The sequence below is a fragment of the Manacus candei genome, unplaced genomic scaffold (assembly GCF_025592945.1).
Source record: "Manacus candei isolate 608988 ecotype Guabito, Panama unplaced genomic scaffold, ASM2559294v1 h1tg000041l, whole genome shotgun sequence".
Lineage (NCBI taxonomy): Eukaryota > Metazoa > Chordata > Aves > Passeriformes > Pipridae > Manacus > Manacus candei.
Genome location: NW_026138089.1, coordinates 5673806 through 5701246, shown reverse-complemented (window position 1 = coordinate 5701246; position 27441 = coordinate 5673806). Strand labels below are relative to the sequence as shown.

The 27441-nt window shown below is 38.2% G+C and overlaps 2 protein-coding genes across 5 annotated transcripts in view; both read left to right on the top strand.

Moving 5' to 3' along the window:
- The first annotated feature begins 636 nt into the window (after positions 1-636).
- On the top strand, positions 637-1494 carry LOC127474367 (transcription initiation factor TFIID subunit 4-like). The gene has a single exon (XM_051795015.1). The coding sequence runs from the start codon at positions 637-639 to the stop codon at positions 1492-1494; it is 858 nt and encodes a 285-aa protein (XP_051650975.1).
- The window catches only part of CDKL5 (cyclin dependent kinase like 5), a 124760-nt gene continuing 98292 nt past the window's right edge, over positions 974-27441 (top strand). For 2 of the 4 annotated variants that reach the window (XM_051795109.1, XM_051795112.1), the window contains exon 1: positions 974-1056. The gene's annotated coding sequence lies outside the window, so the exon portion shown is untranslated. Of the gene's footprint in view, positions 1057-1310; positions 2110-27441 lie in introns of those variants that run through there. The other 2 variants (XM_051795111.1, XM_051795110.1) reach the window with 2 other exon arrangements.

Sequence of the window (27441 nt, the reverse complement as noted above, 5' to 3'; positions counted from 1 at the left end):
AGCAATACACAACCATTGCTGAATTCTGTGTCCTGTTATGTCCAGTGGGCTTCATAATATCTTTCAAATTCAAATAACCATTGAAGCATACCAAGAAAACGGGAGCCAAGTTCAAGCACCCAGAACTACATTTTGCCGTGGTGCATCTGACACTCGATGTTTGCCTGAAAGTGGCTTTAGTTTTAAACTGTAATTTTAATTTGTGTGAGCGAAGCTGAAAGGTGAAAGCCTCACAGCCGCCAGCAACAGAATCTGCAAGCCCAGATTGTGGTTTTGTAAAAAAAAGGATGGAGAAATGGCTTGAGTGCTGGACGGATTTTCACCGTGTCAGGAGCTGATCTGAGGAAAAAAAAAAAAAAAGGAGTCACTGGATTTTAACATCCCCGCTGCCCTTCCCTCCACCCATCCAGCAAAAGCAGCAGTGGCGGCTCCCACGGCGCTTCTCCCGCCTCCCCGCCCCGCTCTCGGGTGACTAACGGCCCTGCGTGCCGGGGGCGGGGACCGGTTTCCATGCCAAAAAAAGGGAAAAAAAATAATTAAAAAAAAAAAAAAATAAAGAACGCGCCCATCCGTTCCGCGGAATCCCCCGCACGAGAAGCCACCTCCCTGTCAGGGAGGGACCTATCCTTCACGGCCATGCCGTGCCGTGCCGTGCCCTGCTGCCGGGAGCTGCCCTCCGCCCCTCCACCTGCGGCGGTACCCCCTGTCCCTCACGCCCGCGGCCGGACGTGCCCCCGGCCCCTCAGCCGCGACCCCTCCGCCCACCGCGCCCGCTGCGCCTCAACCCAACCGGCCCGGCCCGGGCGGTGCCGCGGGGGGCGGGGACAAGAGCTGACGGCCGCCTGCTATTGGCTGAAGGGGCATGGGCGTGGCCCGGGGCCGGCTGTCTGCTCTGCTACTGGCGGGAGGACACGTCAGTGCGGGCGGGGGGCGGGGCCGGCTGGGCGGTGCTGGGAGGGGCGGCGGGGGCGGGGGCGCGGAGCGGAGCGAGGGGGCGGTGGCGGGTGGGGAGGCGCCGCCGGGCGCAGCGGGAGCAGCGGCAGCGCCGGAGCGCAGGTAGGGGAGCCGCGCCGGGGGGTCGCCCGTGCCCTCCACCGCCCTCACCTGTCACCGCCCGCCTGCCGGGCTCTTGCCGCTGCTGCGGCGAGGCAGCCCCGCGCCTCGCCCCCTTCCCTCGGCTCCGCGTCCGTCCCCGCTGCTCCCCGGCCAGCCGCGCTTCTCTCGCCGCCCGCCCTCCCCCGATCCCGCCGGGGCCGGGCGGTGTGTGCGCCCCGCTCCGCTCCCAGCCCAGGTGCGCCCGGGGGGCCCGGGGGCGAGGCGGCGGTGCCCGGCGGGGTCTGGCGGCGGCGCGGGGTCTCGGCAGGGGCAGAGCCGGGGGTGGTTCCACGGGGGTGCCCCGGGGCGGCCGCTCGTGGGGTTCTGCCCCTGGGATTCCGCCCGAGTGCCTTGTCTTGCACGAGCTCTCCCTCTCTCCCGTCTGGCTGGAAGGGCTGAGGGATTTTTTTTTAAAAAAGATGCTCTTCAGATTATTATGATTTAGAAGGGAGCGTATTTCTCTGGTTGGTTTTTTTTTTTTTTTTTTTTTTGCTGTGATTTTTTTTTATTATTATTTTATTGTGGTTTGTTTTTTAATCAGTCGCCCTGTTGCTGGGCTTGTGCATTGTCGGTGCCAGTTGCGAGAAAACGCACTAGTTGTTGCAAGGTAGGCAGGTGGTGATGGAGAGCATCGGAGGGGACAACACCCAGGAGGGAGGGAAGGCTGTACCTCACCTCGAGCTGCTGGGAAGATGAGGGATGCCGGGATTCCCGTTGCTGGGCTATTCCTTGCTTCTGCTCTCAGCTTTCATCTTTTGTATTGGCCGGTGAGCAGGGAAAACACGGCTGCTGTCCTTGGAGCCATATGGAAGGGAAAAGGATTTTTTTTCAAGCAGGGTTTGGTGTGTCTGCAGCAATGCCTCTTCTAGGGCTGGAAGAGCAATAAGCTCAGCTCCTATTCCATTCTCTTTATGTATGTGAGGGCTCTGCGCGCTGTTGCTGAACTACTCCAGGCTTGCTCTCGGAGATCCTCCTCCTGTCTGCATCGTGCACGGCCGACTATGGCTGCGGCAGGTAAATGTCTGAGGCAGCAACAGCCTGAAACTGCCATAGTGAAATTAGTAATGATCGTGCATATTTTTGTGTGCTGTGTCTTGGGTGAGGGAAGCTATTACCTGACTCGTACTCAGCAGACTTGTCAAGATGGTAAAACATTAGTCACAGTCGCGTCTGAAAGACTCATTTATGGCAAATACCCGGTTATTTAACAAAGCTTTGGAACGTCTCAAACGGACTGTAAGAGAATGTACAACAGAGAAGGGCTAAGAAAATCCACTGGCATACTGATAAACGCATATCACAAATGGCTGTGGGGTTCTGCAGTATTGCAGGAGAGAAGTTTAAAATTGTCCTCTCAGTTTCTTTTGTTGTTCTCATGCCTCTCTGCTGCTTTTCAGGGAGGTGTTGAGCACCACCAGCTTCCATTGTAATGAGTGATCAAGTTGTATGTTGCCGATTGGTAATGGCTTCTTGGCTAGGACAATCTACAATTCCCACTTCATTTTGCTATCTGTGCATACACTTAACTATTTTTTTCCCAGATCTCATTGTAAGTGTTTCAAATTTTAACGTTTCAGGTAGTCTGTTGGGTTTGCCTAAAAAACCCATGATCTTTAAGATTGCTCTTGTCTTAGTGTGTGTGTATATGCAGAGATCTGCAGTTGGAAAAAAAAATGGAAGTTTTTTATAAAATGCACTTGTGTGTAGTAGGAACACGAAGTACCATTTTTAATAGGTGGATTGAATAAAAGAAGTATTGGCCTTTTCTATTGTACAGACATAAATACTACCTCTAGGTGTGTGGTTGTTTAAAATTTCTCTCATTTTACTCATTTGGCAATAGGAAGGAAAAAGCTCCCCCACTGTACTTCTGGAAAGATGTTCTTCAAAGAGAGGAGCTCTCTGCCTCAAGAAGCCTTTGTATTGAATAACTCTCAGGAGTTTGGCCTTGTTTGTCAGTATTTACCTGAAACTGTAGTATTTAGGGAAGTAGATCAACATTGTATCAAAATCTTTGTTGCCTGGATTTAGCTACTTAGATTTTTGTAGCATGCAGAAGAATTAGATGATATATTACAATGGGTGAAAGAACACATTTTATAGGAACAGGAAGAAAACTAAAGCTGTAGAAATCAAACATCGCAAAGAGCAAATGCAATACCATATTTTGGAAATAGATCTATTGAAACAATTTCAACTAGTGCTTAGACCTGCGATTAAAAGCAGTTAGCATTGTTCAAAACTACTCATGTAAAAGATACTTGCATTATGCTTGATTTCAACTTAATGTTGACATTTTTAATGAATCTGATATATAATCCATAGTTGTTTCATGTTAAAGACTTTTTTCAGTGTTTTAGATTTAAATTTTATGAAAGTTGAAACTAGAAATTTGTTTTGATTTGTGTCTGACTTTAAAATGAGATTCATAACAAACATGTTAGTGTTGTAGCTGATGTGCTCTGCCTTAGTTTTCAAAACTTGTGTTTTCAACATGAAGTTTCAAAACTTTGTGTTGAAACAAAGAAATTGCAGATCCATTTTTGCTGTTCCCATAGATCCTATCAGTTTAGTGTAATAGTGATGGGGGAAAAATACACATTGATATTTAAGTACTGAAATGCTTACTCTAGGTCTATGTTCCTAACAAAAAACTTGAGAATAGCGATTTCATAAACCTTCTTTACTAGTGAAGCAGCTAAAGGAAAATGTAAAAAACTGTATGGTCAGTATAGAGAGAGCTTTTTATAAAAACAGAGGTTTGGGCTAGTTTGGTGGAAACTCTTATTGAAGCACTGATCTAATTAACGTCATGTTATAGCATTTAAAGGGTCGCTAAAAAGAAGATGGAGACTCCCTTTTACAAGGAGTCCCATGGAAAAGATAAGGGTGATAAGTTATTCCTGGGGATATTCCAGTGAGACACAAGAGGAAAATTTTTCTCAATGAGAACAGTCAGCTGTTGGAATAATCTTCCCAGGAAACTGGTGGATTCCCCAACACTGGACACTTGTAAGGTACGTCTGGACAGGGTGCTGGGCCACCTTGTCTAGTTTGTGATTTTTCCAAGAAATGTTGGGCCAGATGATCCTTGAGGTCCCTTCCAACCTGGTATTCTGTGAACTGTAGTGTCAGTGTGGTTTGACACTAACGGTGGCTATTTCTATTGGAAACAGAGCAGGACCATGTGAGTGGGAGGAGAGCTAAGACTGCAAGTACAAGGTAGAATAACAGGATAATTTCTGTATGCAGAAAACACCCTCTCTATATATAACGAAAAGTCAGTTCAGTGCTGTTATAAAAATAGCTATTTATAATACTGACTATATATGGAAACCCTTGAAAACTGTTCACATGTAAGCCTTGGCTTTTAGTCTCTCTCGAACACATAACACTCAGCAGTAGAAATCTGGACAGAAAAAACTAACCAACAGTTTTCATAGGTACTATTTAAGCTCTGGATAAGATATGAGTTCTTATTTATGAAAATTTTCTTGTGCTTGTATGCTTATTCTGCATAGATTGTGAACATCAGTCATGAAATAATAATGAGGGAGAACTACCTTTAAAGTGGGGATAAATGAAGTCATTGTGAACTATGTGCTCATCATGTGAAAGGAACAGGAATGCCTTATATTTGTCATAATTTCTATTTGAGAATTTTAAAGAATTTTAGCACTACTCATGAGCTAAACCTAATGACTGGATTTTTGTCTGGATTTTTACTTCAGAACATCAGCATCCTCATGTTACTTCTAACATGAGAATGATCAGTGACTTGCTATCACTAAAGACTGTATGTAATATAGTGAATAATAGAGTTTGTTTCCTGGTTCCAAATTCCATATTCTAACTATAATACTTCAGTATCTAAATGGAGGTTAGTTTGTGAATGATTATACCAGCTTTCTGCATCAGAAACAGTAAGAATTAATTTCATAAAATGAGTATTAAAACAATACATAAGTAAACTGAGGAAATCACTGTTACATCAACCCTCTCGCTGAGTCTATGCAGTTTCATAATATTAAATGTGGATGAAGGAAAATGTTACACTTCTAAATGTTCATAATGCTAATGTATTCAGCTTTTAATTTTTTTTTTTAAATTTAGAATATGGTAATTTATTTCTTTGTCACTCTGTTAAATAAGATATTTTAGCATAGCAGAAATAGTTGTGTTAAATATCTTGACTAAATCACAATGAAAGAACAAAATAAATTTTAAAGGTGCTACATGTCTTAAACTCTGTTGCTATAGAAATATTGCATATATTTTTTCCCTCCCTTCTCTGAAGCAACCATGAGCATTTCATTGGAAAAGGCTAGCTTTCAGAGAACTTTCATGCCTGTTTCCTTTAGGCAAAGGAACTTTCAGAAATGAATGTGTGGGCTCTCAAGTTAGTTGTATTCAACTTCTCTGTTCATAAGAAGTTTGAGACATAAGTTATGTTCAGCTGATGTGGAGTAAAAATAATCTATTACTGTGTCTTAAAATGAGGAAAATGCATAGGGAATAGATATAGTTATTATCTGATGACTTTGTGTGATACCTTTCTGTGACACCGAAGTGTCCAGATCTCCAGAAGCTTTTAATTCTAGCTTTAGTGCAATTAGACTTATTTTTCCAACATTACTCAGCAGAGATGTTTGTGTTCCAGTTTGGATTCAAATTTGAATTCCTAATACAAACCTGCTGAACCTTCCTGTGTTGGAATTGCCTGTTAATGTCTTGAAAACTTATCCTTTAGTTGATTCATTTATAATGATAGGATAAGTTAATTTAACATGGACACTTAGTTTGGGAAAAGAACATAGTCTTGCTGTGGGTGGCCTGGCAATATTAAAGAAAAAAAAGGAGGAGGAAAGCCCCCAAACCAACAAATAAAATCCTTCTGAAAAAACAAAGTGTGAATCAATTCTTAACTGAATCTTCATTATGCCAGCCACATAGAGCTCCATTGTTTTGGTGAATCGTATCACTGTCTCTGTTAATTTTTTCTGAGAGATGACTATAGTAGTACTGATGTTAATGGTAACACACTGCTTCATTCAGCTGAAAGAAGGGAAGGATGAGGCTACAACGTTCAGTAGAATAAAGTATTTATTTGACTATTAAGTATCAAAAAAATCTTTCTTGGAGCTTGATATGAAAACAACTTTTTTCAGCCCCTTCTCCCCTTTTCTTCATGATTAGGTGTCAGTCATCCTGTATTAAAAGTCATTGTGTATTTTTAGGAACTCTGCATTTCTTAGTGAATTTGGAGAAATGGTTTACACTTACAATGATTTCTTTGTAGAACTATGTTTTGGCTGATCTCATCATCAAATTCATAGAAGTTGTGATCCTGAAATGGATTTTTTAAGTACCTATTAAATTGATAGTTATCTGGGGTAATGTCTGGTATAGAATCACCTGGAGTTTTTCACTGGGTTTGGTTTACTTTGAGTGAGTTTAGTTAGTGCTTATGAAGTGAGCAACTCCTCGGCTGTTAAGTCTCACTTATATGTGAAGTAAGTGAGTAACTACTTGAGTGTACATCAGTTCAGTGCTTTTCAGTCTTTTTACCCTTTGACATAGAGAAGGTAGATCCTTCTGTTTGGCCTACATGTGATAGTCTGGGTGATACTTTAACTTGTTAAAACAATCTGATTTCACTTGCTTTGTACTAGCAAGTGGACTTTGTGCTTATATATATTTATCTTTAAAGTGCAGAAACTTTTGAATTGAACTTGAGAGCACAGTAAATTTGTGTTCATAAGCTTTCTACTTTTTGCTACATTTCCTAATCTTAAAGAAGGCCATATTTATTTTTTATGTATTTTTTTGTGTAATTTGCTTCTCACAAGCTCCCTGTATTTGCTTAAGAATGTAATCAGCACTATGCTGGTGTTGGTAGAGCAGAAGGTCCAGTGTGCCCTGAGAGTTGGGGGCTCATGATGCTTGGTGGTGTGTGCTGCTCTTTTTCTTTCCTCTCCCTTTTCATCTGGACAGCATTTCCAGGTGATGGTGAAGAGGAAACTTGCGTTCTGATGAGAGTCCTGTAGTAGATAAACTTCAAAGTTTGCTGGAAGGATTTGGATATTACACTCTGTTGCTCTTACAACAAATTTCAGTATGCCTGGTAAGAGTGTCTCGCATGTTGCAGCATATCATGTTAATTGCAGGTTCGTCAGAGGCATTTTCCATGAATAAGTGTAGTGTAGTTTGATTGTTCTGCTTCTTCCAAGTGGAAGTAGTGGTTTGTGGTTTTGATTTTTTTTTTTTCTTGTAGGCTGCATTTTTGGCTCTTATCTTAAATATTAATAGCAAAATTAGCATGGAAGGTGGGGACATGTCATAGCTTTTCATGAAGCTCCTCTTGTCAGACCTATTACACTTGTTCTAAATTCCTGTTAACCTGCTGTGTTCAGTAAAACTTTACAGTAGCTGAAAACAAATTGCAGGAAAAGTTTTCTGTTTTTTATTTTGAGCACTTGGCATCATTTTGTTTATTCCCTGGAGTCACTTAAGCCTTCTCTACAAATATTTGTGCACATGTAATAAGTTAAACATATGTTTAACTTCAGTTGTATTGCTTATGAAGAAGTGTATGCAGTATTGGGGCCCATCTTACCATATGTGACCCCCTTCAGAGGTGAAGAAATCTTAAAACTGTCAAAGCATAGAGCACCTCATATAGTATAGGAAATTGTTTTTAACCTCACATTTTAATTGATGTTTCAAATTCATGTTGTTCAAAATAGTTGGTAGACATATTGGCTACTCCTAAGTGTTTTCTGTATTGTTAGAATTTACTCTAGGGAGGTAAAATAGGAGTTGGGTATAGGTTTATAATACCTTAAAACAAGTTTGCTTTTAATGTTATGTATGTATGAAATAAAAATCGTTTATTTTGCTTATGGATTATTTAACAGTTAAAGCTGTTTATTAGTCAAAGAGTAAGCAATTGTCATAGCAGTGACAAGTAAATGTTACTAGTTTTCAGATGTGAACTTCAGAACTTCTTTTAATTATGACCTTTTTTATCGCAAGATGGGTGTTTGCTGAAATGATGCTGAATCTATTAGTAAATATAGAATATGCCCTCTTCAACTTTCTACTGCTGTTTTTAATAGGATTGCATGGGGTATTTTGAAGTGATAATTGACATGAGGAATGGAAGAGGGCCCTCAGGAGATTTTTCTAGTTAGACCTTGTGCTTAAAAGCTGTATTTTCCTAAAATTATGTTTATTTCTAAAAGGTCACTAGGAAGAAGTTGTGTAAAATGAAATTATTCTTCTCTTTCTGGGGAATGCACACACTTCCCTGCTCAACTCGTCTTAATGACACTGTTGCATTATTTTCTTTTGAGCACTTCAAAAGAGAATTCCAAATAAAAGCAAGCAGGTGGTTTTTTCCCTCTCCTTTTGCCTATGATCTCCCCGCGTTTTTGTTTCTACTTTTAATCTACCACATCCACAATGTTGCCATCTTGTTGTTTGCTTAACCTCTGCAAAAATGCTTCCAGTCTCCCTTGCCTTGCATGTTGGACAAGGATGGAGTATCCCCAAATCCACCACTCCAGACATGTACACATGGTATGCTGTTATCTACCTACATTTGTAAGCTTTTAAAAAAACCCCAAAGAAACCTCCAACCCCCCTCACCTTAACTAATCCTTTTATGAAAACACCTACAATGAGTCTGTGCTTGCTTCAGAAGTTTCATGCTTTAAAAACTTGAGTCTACCTTATGGACCTCTTCACACTTTCCTGATCCATCTGTTCATCTAGCACAGCTTCTTCTCTATCCCTTCACACAGTCTTAGGCTGTTGAGATGCAAGACGCCTTTGCAGATCCTTTAATTGGTAGTAGTCTTTATTTTTACTCCTTTACATCTTTTTGTATTTCTTTAAAAACAAAACAAAACCAAAAATCACAAAAAAAAAAAGCAGCAACCCCAAACCCCCTCCACCCCAAAAGTTTGTGTTTTCTTTCTCCTTTCCTTGCCAGCATTATTATTATGAAACATGGTTTAAATTGCATGCCATTATAATTTTTTTTATGCAACCATTCTTTTTCTACTTAACTGTGAAATCTTGTTTGGGTACAGCTTGTGTTTGAAGACAGTTATTTATGGAGTGCTGTAGCTGTACATCATGAGGTACAGTCAGTAATGTGTTGATCTGGGAAGTATATAGACCAAAGCTACTACCTTATGCAGTATAGCCTATTATAAAACAGAAAACCTTGAAGTGGGGAGTGGCCAGTACTGATGAAATGCTTTGTGGAACAGGTGGGACTTCAAAGTTTTATTTTAGTTTGAGGGAAGGTTGCTTATGCAATTGTCCCATCTGTCCAACCATCTGTCCATTAGCCTGTCCTCCCACCCTGCCAGTAACTTCTGAACCACTTGCCTAATTCCTCGCTGACTTTGGCAGAGGGGCAGTGTTCTCCAGCCCTGTTGCACACATGTACAGGTCTTACAGAAACAGGCAGATGGTTAGATGAGAGACTGAGCAAAGAACAGGGGGAACCCTGGTCTATGTGTCTGTGGTTGGCCTGTAGTAATAGCCATTATGGCATTTGCTGCCTCTTGCCAGGCTGGTGTGCAAAGGGAAGGTAGTTTGGAAAGCAGGACAGTCACGAAGCTGATGCAGTAGGTTATTGCAGTGTGCATGATGGGAGGGATGTCACAGGGGCAATAATTTGGGGCTGTTATTCTGGGTAGGAAGTAAGGTTATTCTCATGGATACAGAATTACTGTGGGAGACCTGTTTGACAGTGTAACTTAATTTCCCATCTTTAAAGCAATTGGGGAAAGTGCTGCTCAACTCAGACGTATTATAAAGAGCAAGGAAGAATTGGTGGCATAGAAAACATCATCTGATGTACGTGGGTAAGGGGTTGTGCATATCCTGCAAAGTCAGTGACAGAAATATGAGCTCGATGAAGGAAGAAGACTGTCAGCCATCCAGGAGGAACTTCAAACATAGAACCTCATATATAGAAAGGAGGGGGTTTGGAGAGAAAAGAGGTGCTGTAGAAGAGCAAATCAAATTGAAATCATTGAAGTGTTTCTTGAAAAACTTGGAGGGCTGAAATGTTATTTTTCAGCTTAGGATTTAAAGAATTCTGTGACTTCAACACTAATGGGTTTCTTGACTCTTTAGAAACCGTACTATTACTATAAATAAAAACAGCTTTCAGTATGAAGGTGACAGTGTGGGATGCCCACGATAATAGTAACAAAACAGTATTTTCAGAAGGTGAACCGTGACTCTGCTTTTCCTAACCAAATAGCTATTCCTGTCATTTGGGGATCATTAAATCAGTTTCATTAAATTCCATCCACATTGACATTTTAGTTACGTAAGGCTCTGTGGGCGAACAACATATCGGAAAAAAAAAACAACCCACAAAAACAAGACATGGCCTTCTGTCTATTAACCTAGTTGTTTTTCAGTTGCTTCTGCTGACTCAATAATATGATGTGATGTAACTCACAGAAAAAAAATCTGTGTATATTTGTAATTAATGTATTTGAAACTCAAGATTGTTTTAACTGTAAGTTTGGATGCTGGGAGATGTCTATATAAGTCACCATAAAATACAGTGACTAAAATTGTGTTGCAAATAATACGTAGGAATGAGAAGAGATAGGAAGATACTTTTATTAAGGTCAAAGTCTGCTTGCCTTTGATGATACAAAATACTGAACAGCCCTGGGAAGCTAGGAGGCCTATCCTGTATTTTTCCACACCCGTAAAATGGGTGACCTTTTGTTTGACTGTTCCAGTTATAGTCACTTAAAATAACATTTGAGCTATTGTTGGCTATTTCACTGAAAATGGAAGGCAGATCAAACTTGTTAGCTTTCTGCTCTTCAAAGTAATTAACAAAGAGGAGGCATGCTGTCCTTAAAGAATTGGTCTACACAAAGCTTCAGTGCTAGTGAGAAGAGATTGTTCAATTGCAGAAAAAATAAATGAACAGTTTAACACTGTAAACATACTTTCCCACTTTAAATCAATGGATATTTTTTTAAAATACTAGTTGTTACCCTTTTTTATTTTCTAATATTTTTAAAGAATTTATTAATAATAGTTGTAACTTTCACTTTGTGACTATCAAACTATTTTGGAATTTTTCTTCCATTGTTTTCTTGCTCATTTCCTGATATTTTGATAGTTAGTTTTATTTTTGATCTCTGTTACTTGTGAAGTACAGCAATAGTTACAACAAATCAGTTCCCACCAAAATGCACAAATTGCCAGTCCTGTGCACCCATAACATCCAAAGGCATTCATGCCCCCAAATCTGGGGAGTGACTTCTAGTATTAAATGTACAAGGGTGGTGGTGTAGGGCATGAAAATTAGAGTGTGTTTTTATACTGTTCAGTCTCAAGGGTAAGGGCTGTATGATGGGATCTACAACCTAATTTGTGCTTATGGAAGTTGCTGTACAGGTAAATGACCACTTCCAGTTTCTCCCACCTGTTGTGAATCTACCTAATGGAAAGGAAAGTATGGTGTCTTTCCTATCCTTACAGCTGGTTTTGCATACAATGCTGAGAATGAAACAGTGGAAGCTGGGTTGCAGTAGTGGAATGGCAGCAGGCATGAAAGCCAGACTATTTTGTTGAGCATATTTACACATTTTTTTATCTGCTGTGGAGCCCTGACATTGGAAGACCTGTGTGTTGGGTCTTAGGGAAGACTGTGTACCTTATGCTGGACTATCTGATTGAGAAGTGTTTGAGAGGATATCTAAATAAATATTTAAATTGGGGATCTGCAGATTCAGTTTTATTTAAAGAGTGGGATTTGACAGCTCTGTGTGTAGCATATATATTTGTGCAACATTAACTTACTTTTTTTTTTAACCTGTGAAGCTGAGTTAATAGGGTTTTATTTCAGGTGCAATGATCTATAAAGATTAAAATGGACCTCTAGAATCAATTACATTTGTAATTTGGTTATTTTTTCCTAACTTCCTTTTACTTGTCTAATAGACTTTGCCATTTTATTGGGGAACTGCAGGACAGATTAAATTACATACGGCAGATTGTGGTGGTAAAGTTCCTCTGCTGTAAATCAGAAATAAATTTGAACGTGATGTGAATTGCTTAATGCCTGCAAATGCGTGGTAGTTACATAGAACAGATTTTCGGCATGATACCACAGCACAAGTGGCATCACAGTATGCTTTATCCTGAAGTTTGAATCTGGAAGGAAAGTAACAAAAGCTGAGATTGTTTTTAACATGTGATTACACCTGCACATTACAAGCTGCTTTTGTCTGGTTACATTTTGCAAGCAGAAGTGCAAGAATATTACTGTATGTGCTGATGTTTAGGTTCTGTAGGGCCAGTGGTAGAACAGTAAATAATGCTGAGCACCTAAGTATTTGTAGGCTACAGGATTTTCTGTGATGTGTGCTTTAAGATCGACTCTATGAGTACAAAAATATGCATAATATACCATTAATGCTCTACAGTTTCATTATAAATCAAACTATTAAATTGTTTGTTACAAAGTCAGATTATTTTAAATTACAAAATACCTTCATGGCATATGTAAGAAACAGAGAAAATAATACTATCCTAACAGCTCATATTCTCCTGATAATTTTTTTTTAGAAAACTGAAAGTGCTTATACAAAGGCCACAGATTATATTGAAAAATTTTTGTCCTTTAAATATGCCTCTGAAATACTTGAACTGAAGAGAAATTATCCAAAAGGTATATGGATTACTGGAATACGAAGGGAAGTGTTTTTATATAGTTTTTTAGAAAGTAGTCTTATGGAATATGCACAAACTGTATTTTTTCCTAGTAATTCTTTCAGTTTCATAAGTCTTTTTCCATTTTCTCTGATTAAATGAAGACAAGTAGACATTCTTTTTTGAACATGGTTCCATAACAATACAGAATAATGTATGTTGTGTTTATCGCTTTTATTATAACTCATTAAGATGCTTTCTGATGATTCCACCTGAAGGAAAATAATACTGCCATTTAATTAATAGCAAAACCAAATCACTGGCAGAGGAGAAACAGCTCAGTGTAATAAAAAAAAAAAATAAAAGCAAGGGTTGATCAGTTGCACTGCAGTACCTAAGAGAAATGTAATCTTCCTGAAGGAGAAACACAGATGTGATTGGAGTGCTAAAAAAATAGTGGAATATAAGTCAAGGTAGCAACTGGACTAAATTCCAGGTGAGTAACAGTTCTAGGATGCAGCCATTGACTAACACTTATTTTGGTTCATTACTCTGCTTCTAAAATACTGTAAACGGGGCATACCTGAGTTAAAATCTAACCACTGTTAAACATACATCCTTATGACCCTTCCCTTTCTCAACAGAGAGATTAGATGAAAACAGGACTTAGTCTTTGGGAAGTGTGAAACAGATTAGTGAAACTGTCAGGTAATTAAGAGTTACTTACCAGCATTTGTTATATGATGAAAACTATATCTTTTCTATCAGCACTTTTGAGAGCCAATTTTTGCAAACAGGTAGTCTGAGCTTTTTGTTTAAAGGTCTTCTAAGATTGTGGGACATAATAAATTGCCTTCAAGGAGTTTAGGAAGTAAAGCATTGTGTACCATGGTATAAAGGGCTATGACAAATTGTTCAAAGTTATTAAGTGGATTAAATAAAATATACTAAATTTACAAACAGTGGAAAAAATAAAAATCTGTACTGTATAAGGAGTTGTGCTGAGCATGACCTGAAGTGCCATGAAGGGGCCTACTTAATTACCTTATTTTCAATGTCTTCTTTTAAAAGGTTTGTGAAACAAGGTGGAGAAATACAAATTGGAGCAAAATTTGAGAAAACAGAAATCTGTAGAAATTCTTGGTAGAAACATTGAACATTCTGGGCTGTATCTGAACTTGCTATGTCATTTTCATCGTTGTTACTTGGCTCTGTTCAGGGTGGTGCCTTTGTTCTTTCATTCCCCACTATTCATATGCTGTTACTTATACAATTTTAAGGTTAAAAAGTGGTCAGTGTTTTCTTTGGCACTTACTTATAATGATTATTTTAGTTAAAGAGTGTAATCATCAAGTAGCTTTTTGCAAAATAAACAACATAATTCCCCCTAATTATATGGTAATACTATAAACTGTCCCTGTATTGTATGTATCTCTTGCAGTAGAGGCACAACTTAATGGCATCAGAGCTGGGGGTTGTAAACAGCAAAAGTTTTCATCTGTTTGACTTGTACCAGAAGGCAGAGCTTAAGTGGAAAGGAGTTTTGCTGGTGGATATACTGAGGTGACATTTTAGATAGATTTTGTAGCTTTGTCAGTGACATGAGAAGGGATGTTCTGAGCACACCTCATTGTCCCTGCTCCTATCTCTGTGTACAGGAAGTTGTTTGGAACTCCTTAATTTTCTTGTTTTGGATTGTAGAGTTCCTGGCTCAGCATTTGAAATTACTGAATAGAAACCAGACCTAAAAAGTTTCCCTAGGTTGTAGACTGCTTTTAAGATAGAATACTGAAGTGTGCTGAGCTCTTTTGTTTAGGGATAATTGTAATTTCTCCCTACAAGTGCCAGTGATATGTTCTTCACTGTTTTGTCCATTTGTATTAAAGAAATTAAAGTTATTCAAAAGCATAATGCATATGTTCTTTTAACTGGGACACAAAACCCCACTATGATCTCAATAATATTTTTCTCTTGAAGACTAAAGGCCTGCTAGTAATTAACTCATAGTTACATAAACTTTACATTTCTCACTTTGCAGTTCAGTTGTACTCTTGTAAAAATAAAGAAAATAAAAAGCAATATTTGATGAATGAAGTGATAGAATGTGGAAGTACCAAGAGGGGAAGCATTGAAGCATTGCTTGTGAGACTGGGGGAGGAGGATTGCTATAGCACATCTATAAACACATTTTACAAATACGGTAATTCAGAAACAGCAGGCTAGTTTGCTTTTTCAACAGGGGGAAATACACCTTTAATGAGATCTGCTCTTCTACTCTGTTTCTTAATCTCTGTTTCTTGGTTTTTCCAGTGTGGGTTATTCTGTTTAGAAGGCTTCTACAGTTCTGAAATGTTTGGGGGGAACTTCTGCAAATGTTGCAGTAAATTAGGGGGGGAAAATCGTGGTTGGGAAAAAATCCTTGTGAAATATCAAGATCAACACTTCTGTGGACTTTTTAGCATTTAAAAACTTCATGTTTAGATGCCAGTTGTGTGCTGTGTTAAAAGGAAATAGGAAAAAGTCAGTCTGCACTGCATTTGCATTCATTTTCACTAGAGGAAAAGAAAGTGGTTTTGGTTTTGTCTTACATTGCCCACTTTTCTTTACCAAATAGAGTTTTGAAGTCGCTTCAACTGAAGTATTAAGAAAGCATATTTTGAAAATTTTGGTGAACTATGTTTTATCAATGAAACAAAACAAAAAAAAAGGACTGAAATTAATTAGTTGTCTTTTATTCCTGCTGGTGTTGTAATAGTTACCTCTAGATATTTAAAATACACAGTCCAATTTTGAGGATTAAAAAACTTTAACCTTACTATTTTTTTGATAATGGTGACAGCAATAAAATGAAATGCTGAACTGAAAGTATTCCCCAAAGTCTTATTTCCTATCAAATATCCCAGAAAATACACAATTATGCAAGATGTCTGTCCCAAATTAACTGAAAAAGCTGATGCTTATTTTCTTGTTTCAGATGAGACAATAATGCCTTGATCAGGTACTCTGAAAGAAGGGAACATGCAAGAAATTATTCACCTCTAGAAGACTGATACCTATATGTAAAATTGACACTACTTGCCAGGCTCTGCTAGTGGGTAGGAGGTGTAGGAAATTCTACTTTGTTAGTCATCTTCTACATATTTAAGTTCTGTTGTTATTCTGCTGCACTTCCCTGTGTCTAACATCTTAATATATGGTGGAAATAATGAAATTGCTATTAACAGTCTTTGAAATTTATTGATTTTTATAAAGGTGTGTTTTATAAATGGAACTCATACACATTTAAACTCTGAGTTTGTATTACTTACCTGAGAATAAAAATTCACTCTTACTGCCTGTAGGGTTTGTTTTGCAGCATAAGATCATGTGACAGTGTCTTCAGTATTAGTGCTTTATCAGTTTTTCTGCAACAGGATCCGCATAACACTTGTTCGCACTGCATATTTATGGCAGATACAAGATGTTATTCAGGATCAAGTCTTTTTACAAGGCATTTTATTTGGTGGTGAATAGTGTTAGTCACATGTTTGTGTGCTAATCAATGGAGATAGATTGAAGGAGATCAGAAAATATTGAGTGGTAGCTTCATGTTGTTCTGTGTTTTTGTATCATTAAAAGCATTAAAGAAATGCTTTTAAACCAGAAATAATAAGTGTTGCTTCTTTTTCAGGAAGACTTTCATATGTTTTGCTTACAATTTCTAAATATAAAACTATTTCTAAAAATGGAAATTAAAAAAAAACTAATTACAACTCTTAATGAGTGTTGAGTTAGATGAATGAAGTAATCTAAAATTCCTGAAGTACTGAAAACACCCTATTGATTCTAATTCCATTTAAACTGCTTAAATAAATGGAGAGACAAAGAAGAAATATGACTGTTGCTGTGTACTAACTTGGGGTTAGTGGTCAGGATTCCTTACTTAAACGGGTTATGACACTTAATAACTATTAGACCAGTATTACAGTAGTGTATTTTAAAAGAAAAAGGTCAAAAGGTAGTACTGTTTTTTGGATGTCACAAATCTGCAGAAAACCAAAGGGGCAAATAAACTCTCTAAAGGCATAAGCAGATAAGGGTTGTTCTGTTTTGTAAATAAACTTAAATGAGAATTTCACAATATTAAAATCTGTAGAATTTTGGAACAACTGAGAGGAAGAGAGGGAATTCTTAGAATCATAAAATGTCCTGAGTTGGAAGGACCCACAAGGATCAAGTCCAACTTCTGGCCCCTCACAGGACACCCAAAGAGTCACACCATGTGCCTAAGACCATTGTCCAAATGCTTACTGAACTCTGTCAGGCTTGGTGCTGTGACCACTTCCCTGGGGAGCTTGGTCCAGTGCCCAACCACCCTCTGGGTGAAGAACCTTTCTCTAATATCCAATCTAAACCTCCCTTGACACAACTTCAGGCCATTCCCTTGGGTCCTGTCACTGAGAAGAGATCAGTGTCTGCCCCTTCTCTTCCCCTCACAAGGGAGTTGTAACTGCAATGAGGTCTCCCCTCGGTCTCCTCCAGGCAGAACAGACCAAGTGCCCTTAGCCCCTTCTCATACAGCTTCCCCTCCAGGCCCTTCACCATCTTTGTTGCCTTCCTTTGGACACTCTCTAATAGCTGAGTATCTTTCTTATATTGTGATGCCTAAAACTGCACACAATATTCAAGGTGAGGCCTCACCAGTGCAGAGCAGAGCAGGACAATCCCCTCCCTTGTCCGGCTGGCGATGCTTTGCCTGATGCCCCCCAGGACATGGTTGGCCCTCCTGGCTGCCAGGGCACTGCTGACTCATATTCAACTTGCCATTGGTTAGGACTCCCAGGTTCCTTTCCAAGGTACTGCTCTCAGTCTTCTCCTTCCCCAGTCTGTACATCAGGGGTTGCCCCATTCCAGGTGCAGAATCTGGCACTTTCCCTTGTTAAACTTCATATGGTTGGTGATTGCCCAGCCCTTTGATTTGTTCAGATCTCTCTGCAGGACCTCTCTGCCTTTGAGGGAGTCAACGACTCCTCCCAATTTTGTATTATCAGCAAACTTACTTAGTATACCTTCAAATATAGATACAATAGACATGCTATTTTCCCTTCTCTCCCTGCCCTCTTCATCTCCCTTTTTGAAGTTAAAGTTCAAATTCATCAATATAGCTGCATTGCTGCACTTAACTGACTAGTTAAATGAGAAAAATCACTCCTGACTAGATGAAGACAGATAACACAGATAAGCTATGGCTACAACTATAACTTAATAATTTTTGAAATTTCTAGGTTCCTGTGTTCTTTTTGACAGATACCACTTAGCACTATTGTTGATATTCAGTGAAAGCATCTGAAGACAGGGTAGTCTATGACTATTACTAGTCTAGACATGGAATGCTTAATTGTTCTATGCTTTGGGTGAGCTATTGTAGGTGAAAAATCCTTTAGCCCTTAGTTACTTCCTCTGGGATCCTGACCTTTTCTGTTGACGTATACCCCCTTTAGGTCCTTCAGATAAGGTACATGCTTTGTGGCCTTTTAGTAATGAATGTGACATTTTTAGAAAAAAAAATATTTTGAACGTAGGACTGAAATATTATTGTCTGTTTCAATTAACTGTTGTGATTCTTGATTAGCTAAGGCAGTTTGGTTTTTAGCTTGTTCTGTTATGTAGAGCTATATTCTTTTAAGGTAAGGCTAATAGGTTTTAAGACCGGGAGTAACTACTGTAATCAACTTCCCTAGTCTACTATAAATTAGTTTATGAAACTCTATGGACTAAAGCAATGTGTTTTGTACAGATGATAATGTGAGGAGGTTTTTACTGGTGCCTCTACCTGCTCTTCCATGATGTTGTATTGGGACCATGGTTCACTAAAATAATTCCTTTTACACCAGCCTGTCTGTCAGCATTCAGGTGTCATCAGTAGATCACGTTTTGTGTACACAATAGAAGAATTTGAGGCTCAGGAACTCTGAGAAAGAGAGAGCATCATTTTAATCCAATATGATGGATTAAATCATCATGATGGAAGAGCCTTAAGCAGGTCAGAGTCAATGGTTTCAATGCCAGTTAAACTATGTATCTGGGAAAAGGACCGTAAATATTATCTTTTTCTCCTGTTTTGTATTGTTTTATTTGATGTAATATCAAATGTTATAATTGGCACATGATATCTATAAATGGACATGCTTACTTGAGTTTTTTCCTTCCCTAGAGCTTGTCTGTGGGGAAGACATGTTGAGCAGTTCTTTGATATGTGGATGTGATTTGGTAGCCTCTGAACTGTGCCTTGTCAGTCTAATTGTAAAGGATAAACTGTGCAGGCATCAGTTTTGAAACAGAGTTAAGAAACTTAAAATTTATTTTCTTAGCTCTGTGTTTTGTACTGAGTGCCAGGGCTGGCTGTGCCTGCATGCTGAAATGGGAGAGGTGTATTAGAAGGGATCTTGTAAGCCAAGAGTTTTCCCTTGAGTCTCTGCTTATTCAGTGGGGCAAGTCAGAGAGAGAATAGAAGCCAGTCTTTCTTTCTTGATTGTAGGAGGCCATCCTTTCTAATTTGAACAACTATTGCTTCGTATACTGGTGTACTCCAGAGAAATCATAAGTATGCTTAGAGTTAAGCAATGAAAAGGCTAAAACCTATTGTTCTTGTGGGAATAAAAATACATAGTCTGGTCCTTTTCAGTAACTTCTTACTGAAACCTTTTCTCTTCTTTGGTATTCTAAGTAGTAAACTTTTCCCCATCTGTTCTGCATCTCCACAGCAAATTAAAAAGACTAAAGTCCTATGAAGAACCTGAGTTGGTGACACATTTTTATGTTTGGTTCAAAGTTTGATCAATGTCCTACTTGTAGGACTGAGGTTTTATAGCATTATATCACCGTGTTCTAGTTATACTCCACAGTGTTCTGTCATGGCTTTTTAGACTTGACAGTCTTTTCTTTGTAATACAAAGTAGAGAATTTAGGTAGCTGATACGTCATTTGCTATACAAATAAAATCACAAAATGGGGAGTAATCCACTGGTGAGGCAAACACAGGTAACCTAGAATGTCTTGAAAAGTAATTTCAGGCTGTATGCAGCATTTTCAAGGGAAGTTTAAGTTAATCTTGCATCTCTGTTTCATTTTATGGTCACAAATGAAGGTGGCCCAGCTGTATTTTTCCAATACAGAAAGTTAGCCCATTGAAATAATTTCATTCCTGGGACCTCTGGTAGGAATTGTAAGTGAATAATGTATTGCCTTAGTTTTGTTATCATTTTGATGATGGATCATTGAAACTATTTCAAAACAAAATTTGCAATTGCTGATCTATCCCTGAAATTCTCAGGCATTTTTGAATTTCTGTTTGCCAAAGTAACTGCTGTACAATATAAAAAAATTGGTTAATTTAATGTAGCAGACGTGGGAATAAAGAAGCAGTTATCTTTTTTTTACCTTTTTTTAAAATTTTTTATTAGGAAGCTGTAAAGATGTTCAGAAAGTTTTCATTGGAAGACAGAACACACAATTCACCTTTGGCACAATAGGCATCTGACCCAAGATTAGCAACACTAAGTTTAAAAAGGCATATCTGAAGGGACTATGTATGGATAGCATGATGTTTAGAAAACTGCTAGCTGCCTTGAATTGTGGGCAGGAGCAAAGGAATATCTCAGGGCTAAAGAGACACTTTAACATTGATAAGATCCCCTTCTGGTCACCTGTCCAAAGCCCATGGCACCCTAGCGTAGGCTATTGGAGAGTAGCAATGCCTGTGGACTCATAAAGCCACGCTGAATACTCGAGCATTTCCAGAGTTGCTGTTGCACCACCTCAGGTTGAGGGCTTGTGCAATTGCAGTTCATACTGCCTCTCGGGTTTTTGATTCACAACTTTGACTGTTTTGATTCTTAGAGCAATTTTTTTTTTTTTAATGATAAAGAAATTAAATCTCATTATTGTGTATTGGATCTTTACTAAGTGGAGGTATTTTCAAAAGATATTTAATCATATATATGAAAATGGTATATAAATACTTCACAAAATCCCATAAATCTCTTCAAATGACCTTGAAAAGCTATCTTCACCTATACACCGCTGAACTGGTTGCTATACTTCATTTGGTTTTCAATTTGAAGAAAAAGAAAGTTTCTGTTTTCCGACTCAAGATGAACCCTGCTAACTTTGCTTGGATTGTGCAAGTGCTTTGGATAACTGAGGAGAATGTCGAGCAGTGTTTTTCTCCCTCAGCCTTTGGTGAGGTTCACAGATGTTGCACATGCAGTTATAAACAATGTTGCTCAGCAGTTTGTAATCTGATCAAACACATTACCGTATCCCTTTCAGTCTCATGAATACATGTTGAGTCTGCAGTTGGTTGATTATCTCTTAAGCAGTTCCTCTCTAATTCAGTGTTAGTCTTCTGCTTATTTTCTATTTCCGTGGATTAAGCTTCTGAATTGACAAAATAAAAAGAAGAACATCACAATCTTATTGATTTGATCATGATGATGAAAGTGAATGAGAGTCCATGCCAGCATGCTCTTCATGCTGGCTTTTCATCTCAGAGGTGAGACTCGCTAAAGATTCTAGTCATGAACAAGCAATGTTATTTTTTGTGAGATTGCCATGGTGATCAGGTGGGTTGTGAAGCACAGCGAAAAAATGCCTTTTCCCAATTTATGAGTTTAGGAGAAAAGGGGAATTTGGGAACCCCCGTTAATCTGAAGCTGTCAGGATTTTTTGTGTCTTGCCAGTACCGTTCTAGTGTTGCTAAAAGGGCAAAGGGAGGGAGCACAGTAGCCCCACTCTTATTCTGCCACTGTGAAATTGGCTGACTGTTGATTGCACCTATTTGAGCTTGTGGAGTATCCTTAGTTTGCAGGTGCTGGTGGAGCATGTCCAAGTAACTAGGAAACCTCTGTAGCCTTCTGCAAGTGACTTGCCTTTTATCGCAGGACTTTCCAGCGACTGCTGGAATTGTGAGGTTTCTAAATGATCCTTTTTTACCAGTTGACCTTCTCAACCATTTCTACTGTACCTCCAAAATGCATACAAACCAAGTAGCATGAATGGATCATAAGAAAAATTCTTCACTCAGTTGAACATTTTTTGATGATCTCCTCCTATTGCAACAGCAATTAGTCCAAGAATTCTTATGCTGTTATTGAAATTTTCTTGTAATTACTGAGGCTGACATGCAAGGCATTGTGTCTGTTTCTGCAAACCACGGTGTATTTGAGGTGATCACTGTTGCTGTGGGATAGCATAGATTGAAACAATGCTCTGTTTATTAGTTGTTGCTGTTGGTACAGGAAGAAGGGACTCATAGTATTCTGTTTAGATGTCCATTTATTCATGCAATATTCTACTGTTTAATCACTAATGTAGGGATTAAAGATATATGGAACTGGATCATATGGAAGGGGATTTAATACAATAAAAATACTTGATATATATAGAAGCAATTAATTAGACTTAAGAGAGGCTGTGCTAGAGTTGCTGCAGGGAATAATATTATATGTATTATAAAGTTCATTGTGATTGCTCTGTATAGACAAGCTCGGCACCTGTGGTAGAAACGTAAGCCTTTTAACATCGGTTTGCTTTCTTTTAATGAACACTATCCAAGTTAACAAGACCTTAATGTCTTCTCAGAAGTTTATAGTTTAACCTGTAGAATGAGTGTGTACAGTACTAAAGTCATTGAGGTGATTGACTGTTCTTATATACTGGGTTTTAGAGGTGTACATCATGCTAGGAAGGGACAATTTTTAGTTATTTTGAAGAAGATAGGTGACTATTTGGGTCCTTCAATTTTTTTTTCCAGGATAAAGCAGTGTAGAGAAAAATATGAATGCTGAAGAATCTTCTATGAAAACAACTGGATGGAATGCAGCCTTAATGCCAGTCTCCTTGTGTGCTATGATGCAAACTGATTTGCTTACCAAATTGTAGTGGCCCAAGGAGATAGGACTGGGAACTGAGATACCACTGCAGTACAGTTTGAGATACAAATGTAACTCAGGATTTGGCTGAAATTTGGGTTCGTGGAGAACAGTATTGCCGGTAGATAACTGATGTAGATGATGAAATATCTTTTGCTTTTCTCCAAGGCCTACATTTCAAGTTTAAATTTAACTAAGCTGCAAAACGGGTTCCATGATCTATATTTAAACAATATTTAACAGCTGTGGATGCTGGTCCCAAATACCATTCTTTAAAAGGTTATGTAACATTTCCCTTTCCACAGGACCATAAAGGGAGTTCCAAAATTGAATCTGATCAATTCAAATTACATAATTCCAAGTAGAAGTTCTAAATTTTATTAGGAAAATGTGTGGTCACATTTAAATATTTCTTTTGCTTTCTTCATTTACTGTAACAATTTTCTTATGTGGTCCCTACTGATAATGTTGATACAGTGAGTGATGCTAAGCCTTAAAAGAAATAAATACTGTGAATGAACATTAAATCACATTTTCTTGGCAGATATATAAACCAAATTATCAATATTAATCTGCAGTGTTAATTCAGGAAACAGAATTTGTTAATGCTTTTTGTGATCGTGAAATGGCAATATAGCATCACCCAGGAATGAGTTTTGAAGGCTCTGGTGAGAGAGTATGCCAAGTCTATATTAGTACAAAACAATATTAAATGTTTCTTCTCAAGCTGTAGAGTTTTATTTTTCTTGTGACAATAAAAAACCATTACTGTAAAACATTTTAGAAAGCCAAAGAATCTGCAATAAAAATGGATGTAAAAGACTAGGGTTTGAGGGGGTTACCCTTCTAGAAAATAAAGTTTTACTAATGAAACTTCTGCTCCCTTCAGGTAATCCTGAAAATGTCCTACTGAGTAAGCAACTGGCAGTCTTTGACTTAAATTACATTCACATCTGTTTTAAGTCTATATCAGTTTGCTGATCTAAGTTTTGTGGTAAAGAAATTACACCCATGCACTACCTAATGAATTGGAGCACTTCAGAAGGGAGTGGTTCCACCACCCCATATGTAGGATTTGAAATATTTTCCTTGGTAATTGCCTTTCATTTTGTAGCCCATTATCTTTCCCTCTTTTTTTTTTTTCCATTGTTGAGCTTCTTTTGGTTACAGTTCTCCTTTATTTCAGTCTTTCCTATTTCACCAGGAGCAACTCATCTGTTCTTGGTTGCAGATCTGTCTTTGTATTAGATCTAACAGAAGTCGTGTACCCATGATTTTGCATGAATTGCTCTTTTGATCTAATCTGTTTTCTTTTATTTCACTAAGTGAAACTTCTGAAGGAGTCGTATTGTGCAGGAAAGAAATGCTTGGTTAGCTGATATGGGCTTCTTGATATGGCTTTAAACTATGGCAGATCAGAGGACAGTTTAGGGAATTTAAAAAAAACAAAACCAAACCCCACAAACAACAAAATCCAAACAAAATGCCCAGTTCCTCGTTCAAAGTTTGTGCTAAGGTGTGAGGTTTTTTAGTTTTGTTTTTTTCAAGATCAGTGCCTGCTCTGTTTATGATTTGCAATCCTTAGCTCATTTTAAGAACTTTTTTTATTTTGAAGATAAAAGCATATACATTTAAAGCAGTATTTTGTTTATCTTGCAGTGCCAGTTTTATTTGTCACTGAAAGGAAGGTCACAACCATATACATACACCATATACATACATCACAGTGAATCCATCCCTTTCTGTTTGTCTCAGATCTCTGCTCTGAATGAAACAAAGCCTTCATCAATATCGTGGTTGTCAGCTTGAAATGTGTAGATTTGAGAACTGAACACTGTAACAGTACTCATATTCTGTGATATGTACAGATTTGGAGATAAAATGTGAGATCTATTGGTTTGGAATAGATGTTTATATACAGGAGTTTCTACGCTTATTTTAAAAAATAAGTGATGTTTCTTTACCAAAGACACAAAAGGAATAAATTGAAACATCTGGTCTTGCTAGCTCTTTGGATGTTTTTTAGTTTGTTGGGTTTTGGGGTTTTTTTTAGTACACAGGTCTGGAACTCTATCTATAATTAAGGTTTCCAAAGCTTCCCCTTTAAGATCCAACTTTTAAATTGCTTAAAACTTTTGCCAAATGTGTCTGGGCTGACTATTTTTTTTTCTTCCCTCCACCCTCCTTATACTGGTTGACTGCCTCAGCCTGGTTATTTTATAGATCTGCATGTGGTTTGGTTCTGACTCTTCTATTTAATTCAGGCCAAAACAATTAATTGTTGAGAAAGAAGCTACTTCAGAAGAAAAAAAATCAAAGGTTTCTTTTAAAATGCTGTTACAATACCTAATAAAGGATAGAAGAGGCACCTTCTTACGATTATGGTCAAGTTTTCACAAATAATGGTAAAAACCTGGCCAGATATCATACACTTAAAAGAATATAAAAAAATCCTGTTTGAATGTGGTTATTTCTGCTTGGAATTCAGCAGTTACCTGGATCCAAAGCTGAAAAGCCTGAGGACAGTAGAAAATTGATTTAACTTGATATGGAGACAGGGCTTATAGGATAATGGTGTGGGGAGGGGAAGGAGTGGTATTTGAGGACAAGGTAGAAATTGATTATCGAGAATGGGATATAAGAGAACGAAGTTGAGAGAAAGGGAGTCTGCTGGCATGCCAGATTTTTGGAAGGGAATTTCTACAGTCTCCCTCTGCTGTGAAGCTTGGTAGCAAGGTATGTTTCTTATCCCTTTCTATTGATCTGATGTTTCTTCACAGAGTCAGAGTGGTTGAGGTTGGAAGGGAATTCTGCAGGTGATCTGGTGTGACTCCCCTACTCCAGCAGGTAGAGTCAGTTGCTCAGGTCCATGTCCATGTGGCTTTTAAATATCCTCATGGGTGGATACTTTGCAACTTCCCTGGACAATCTGTGCCAGGGCTCAGTCACCCTCACAGTAAGGAAGTGTTTCCTGGTGTTCAGAGCAAGTGTTTCAGTTTGTTCCCTTTGTCTCTAGTCCTGAGCAGTAGTGCTGCTGGGCACTACTGAAAAACTTCTTGTGAAAGCTGTTTTCAGTGGGAACAATGTTTTAATGACAGTGATATGTCTGGGGCAGTCAGAGGTTCTGAACAGCTTTTGAACTATCTACAAGCATCATGTAGAATGCAGATTTAATCTGCTCTTCAAGTTTGTCCACACCATCTGGAGAACCCACATAAAAGTATGCATGTGTGCACATGGGCAAATTGTTAAAAATATTAGTGTCAAAATAGCTAAGAATAGAGAAAATCAAGGTACCAGTCATCTTAATTTGTGGCCTACTATATTTGCTCTTCAAAAATCATGTGATTGCATACCCACACTAAGCAGGAGTTAAAAAAAGTGAAATATGGAATAACCAATTATTAAATGAGCATTATATATGATGCAGAGTGGCCAAAATTGTAAAGAAGACAGTATTTACAGTGTTTGAACACTGATAGGAAATCAAAGTTGTTTACTTTCTCAAAGGCTCTGAGTGTTTTGATCACTATATGGTATGAGCACTTGGTACAATTCTCTGAGTTTGTCTTATAGTTGGAGGGATCTGTGCTCCAGCCTTGAATGCACACAATGTTTAAAATATTTTTTAGTATTTCATATCTTATTTTAGGTAGCTTACTTCTTAGCATTTTGTTCAGTGGTTCAGTTTTTCACTCTTCTTGAAGTCGGTTGCAGCCATGAGTATTGTCCATGCTTGGAAAACCCTACTTAAGCTACCAAGAGGGGTAGCTTAAGCTACCCAGGGTAGAATGACATTAGAATGACAGAAGAGTCTTTCCATGCTGTACAGACTTTTTTGGTAGCATTTGTTTTTTGGAGTTTCAGTGCAGGCCATTTGGAAATAATTAAATTTATTGACTTGTTTGTCATGTGCTAGAACTTCTTGAACTTAATTCCAGAAACTTCCTGTCCATGTAACTGGCTTATTTGTACTAACTTCCTTTGTTTATTACAGGGTATAGTTAATTAGTTGGAGGGTGGAGATGATTTAATTTTTCTTAGGTGATTTTCAGGAAATTTGGCTCTTCCTTAATAGCTTGTTTATATTGGGGGTTTGGTTTTTTGTTTAGTTTTTTTTTGTTGTTGTTGGTTTTTGTTTGTTGGATTTTTTGTAACTGAATGGATAGCAGTACAGAGCCAATACAGATGTTTCAAATGTTTAAATGAAGAAAAGATAAAATAAATGTCCACTTTTTTGAATGCTGTAGGGTCTTTAAGAAAACCAAATGTATCTCTTTTCTCAGGATGATTCATAATGCTTCAGTGTATTTATATCATCCTACCAGTCTGAAATATTGAACTTAACATAAGGATATTCTACCTCAAGTACTAGAATAATCTTATCCCTTACATTAGGAAGGGAGGGATGGATAGTTGCCCTGTAGACATGTATTCCTGTGTGTTTTTATAGGGATGCTGATTAACTGTTACGCTTTATTTTTGCTTGCTCCAGTTCTCTCATCACTGTAACTTAATGATCTATATTTAGTATCTGTAGGCATGGAATTAAACAATACAGGGTAATGATATGTGTGTGACATGGCAAACACGTTTGCAGCTGCTAAAACTAAGTGAATCTACTGCTTTTTAAAAGTGTTTCTGTCTTTCTCAGTCTTTGTTCAAGCTAATCAGTGTTGCGTTGGAACACAAGACATTCAATTTTTCTTTTTTTCTTAGCAGGTTT

What these genes read in the sequence shown, in the direction of transcription:
- LOC127474367 (XM_051795015.1), top strand. Translation starts at nt 637, where the DNA reads ATGCCGTGCCGTGCCGTGCCCTGCTGCCGGGAGCTGCCCTCCGCCCCT.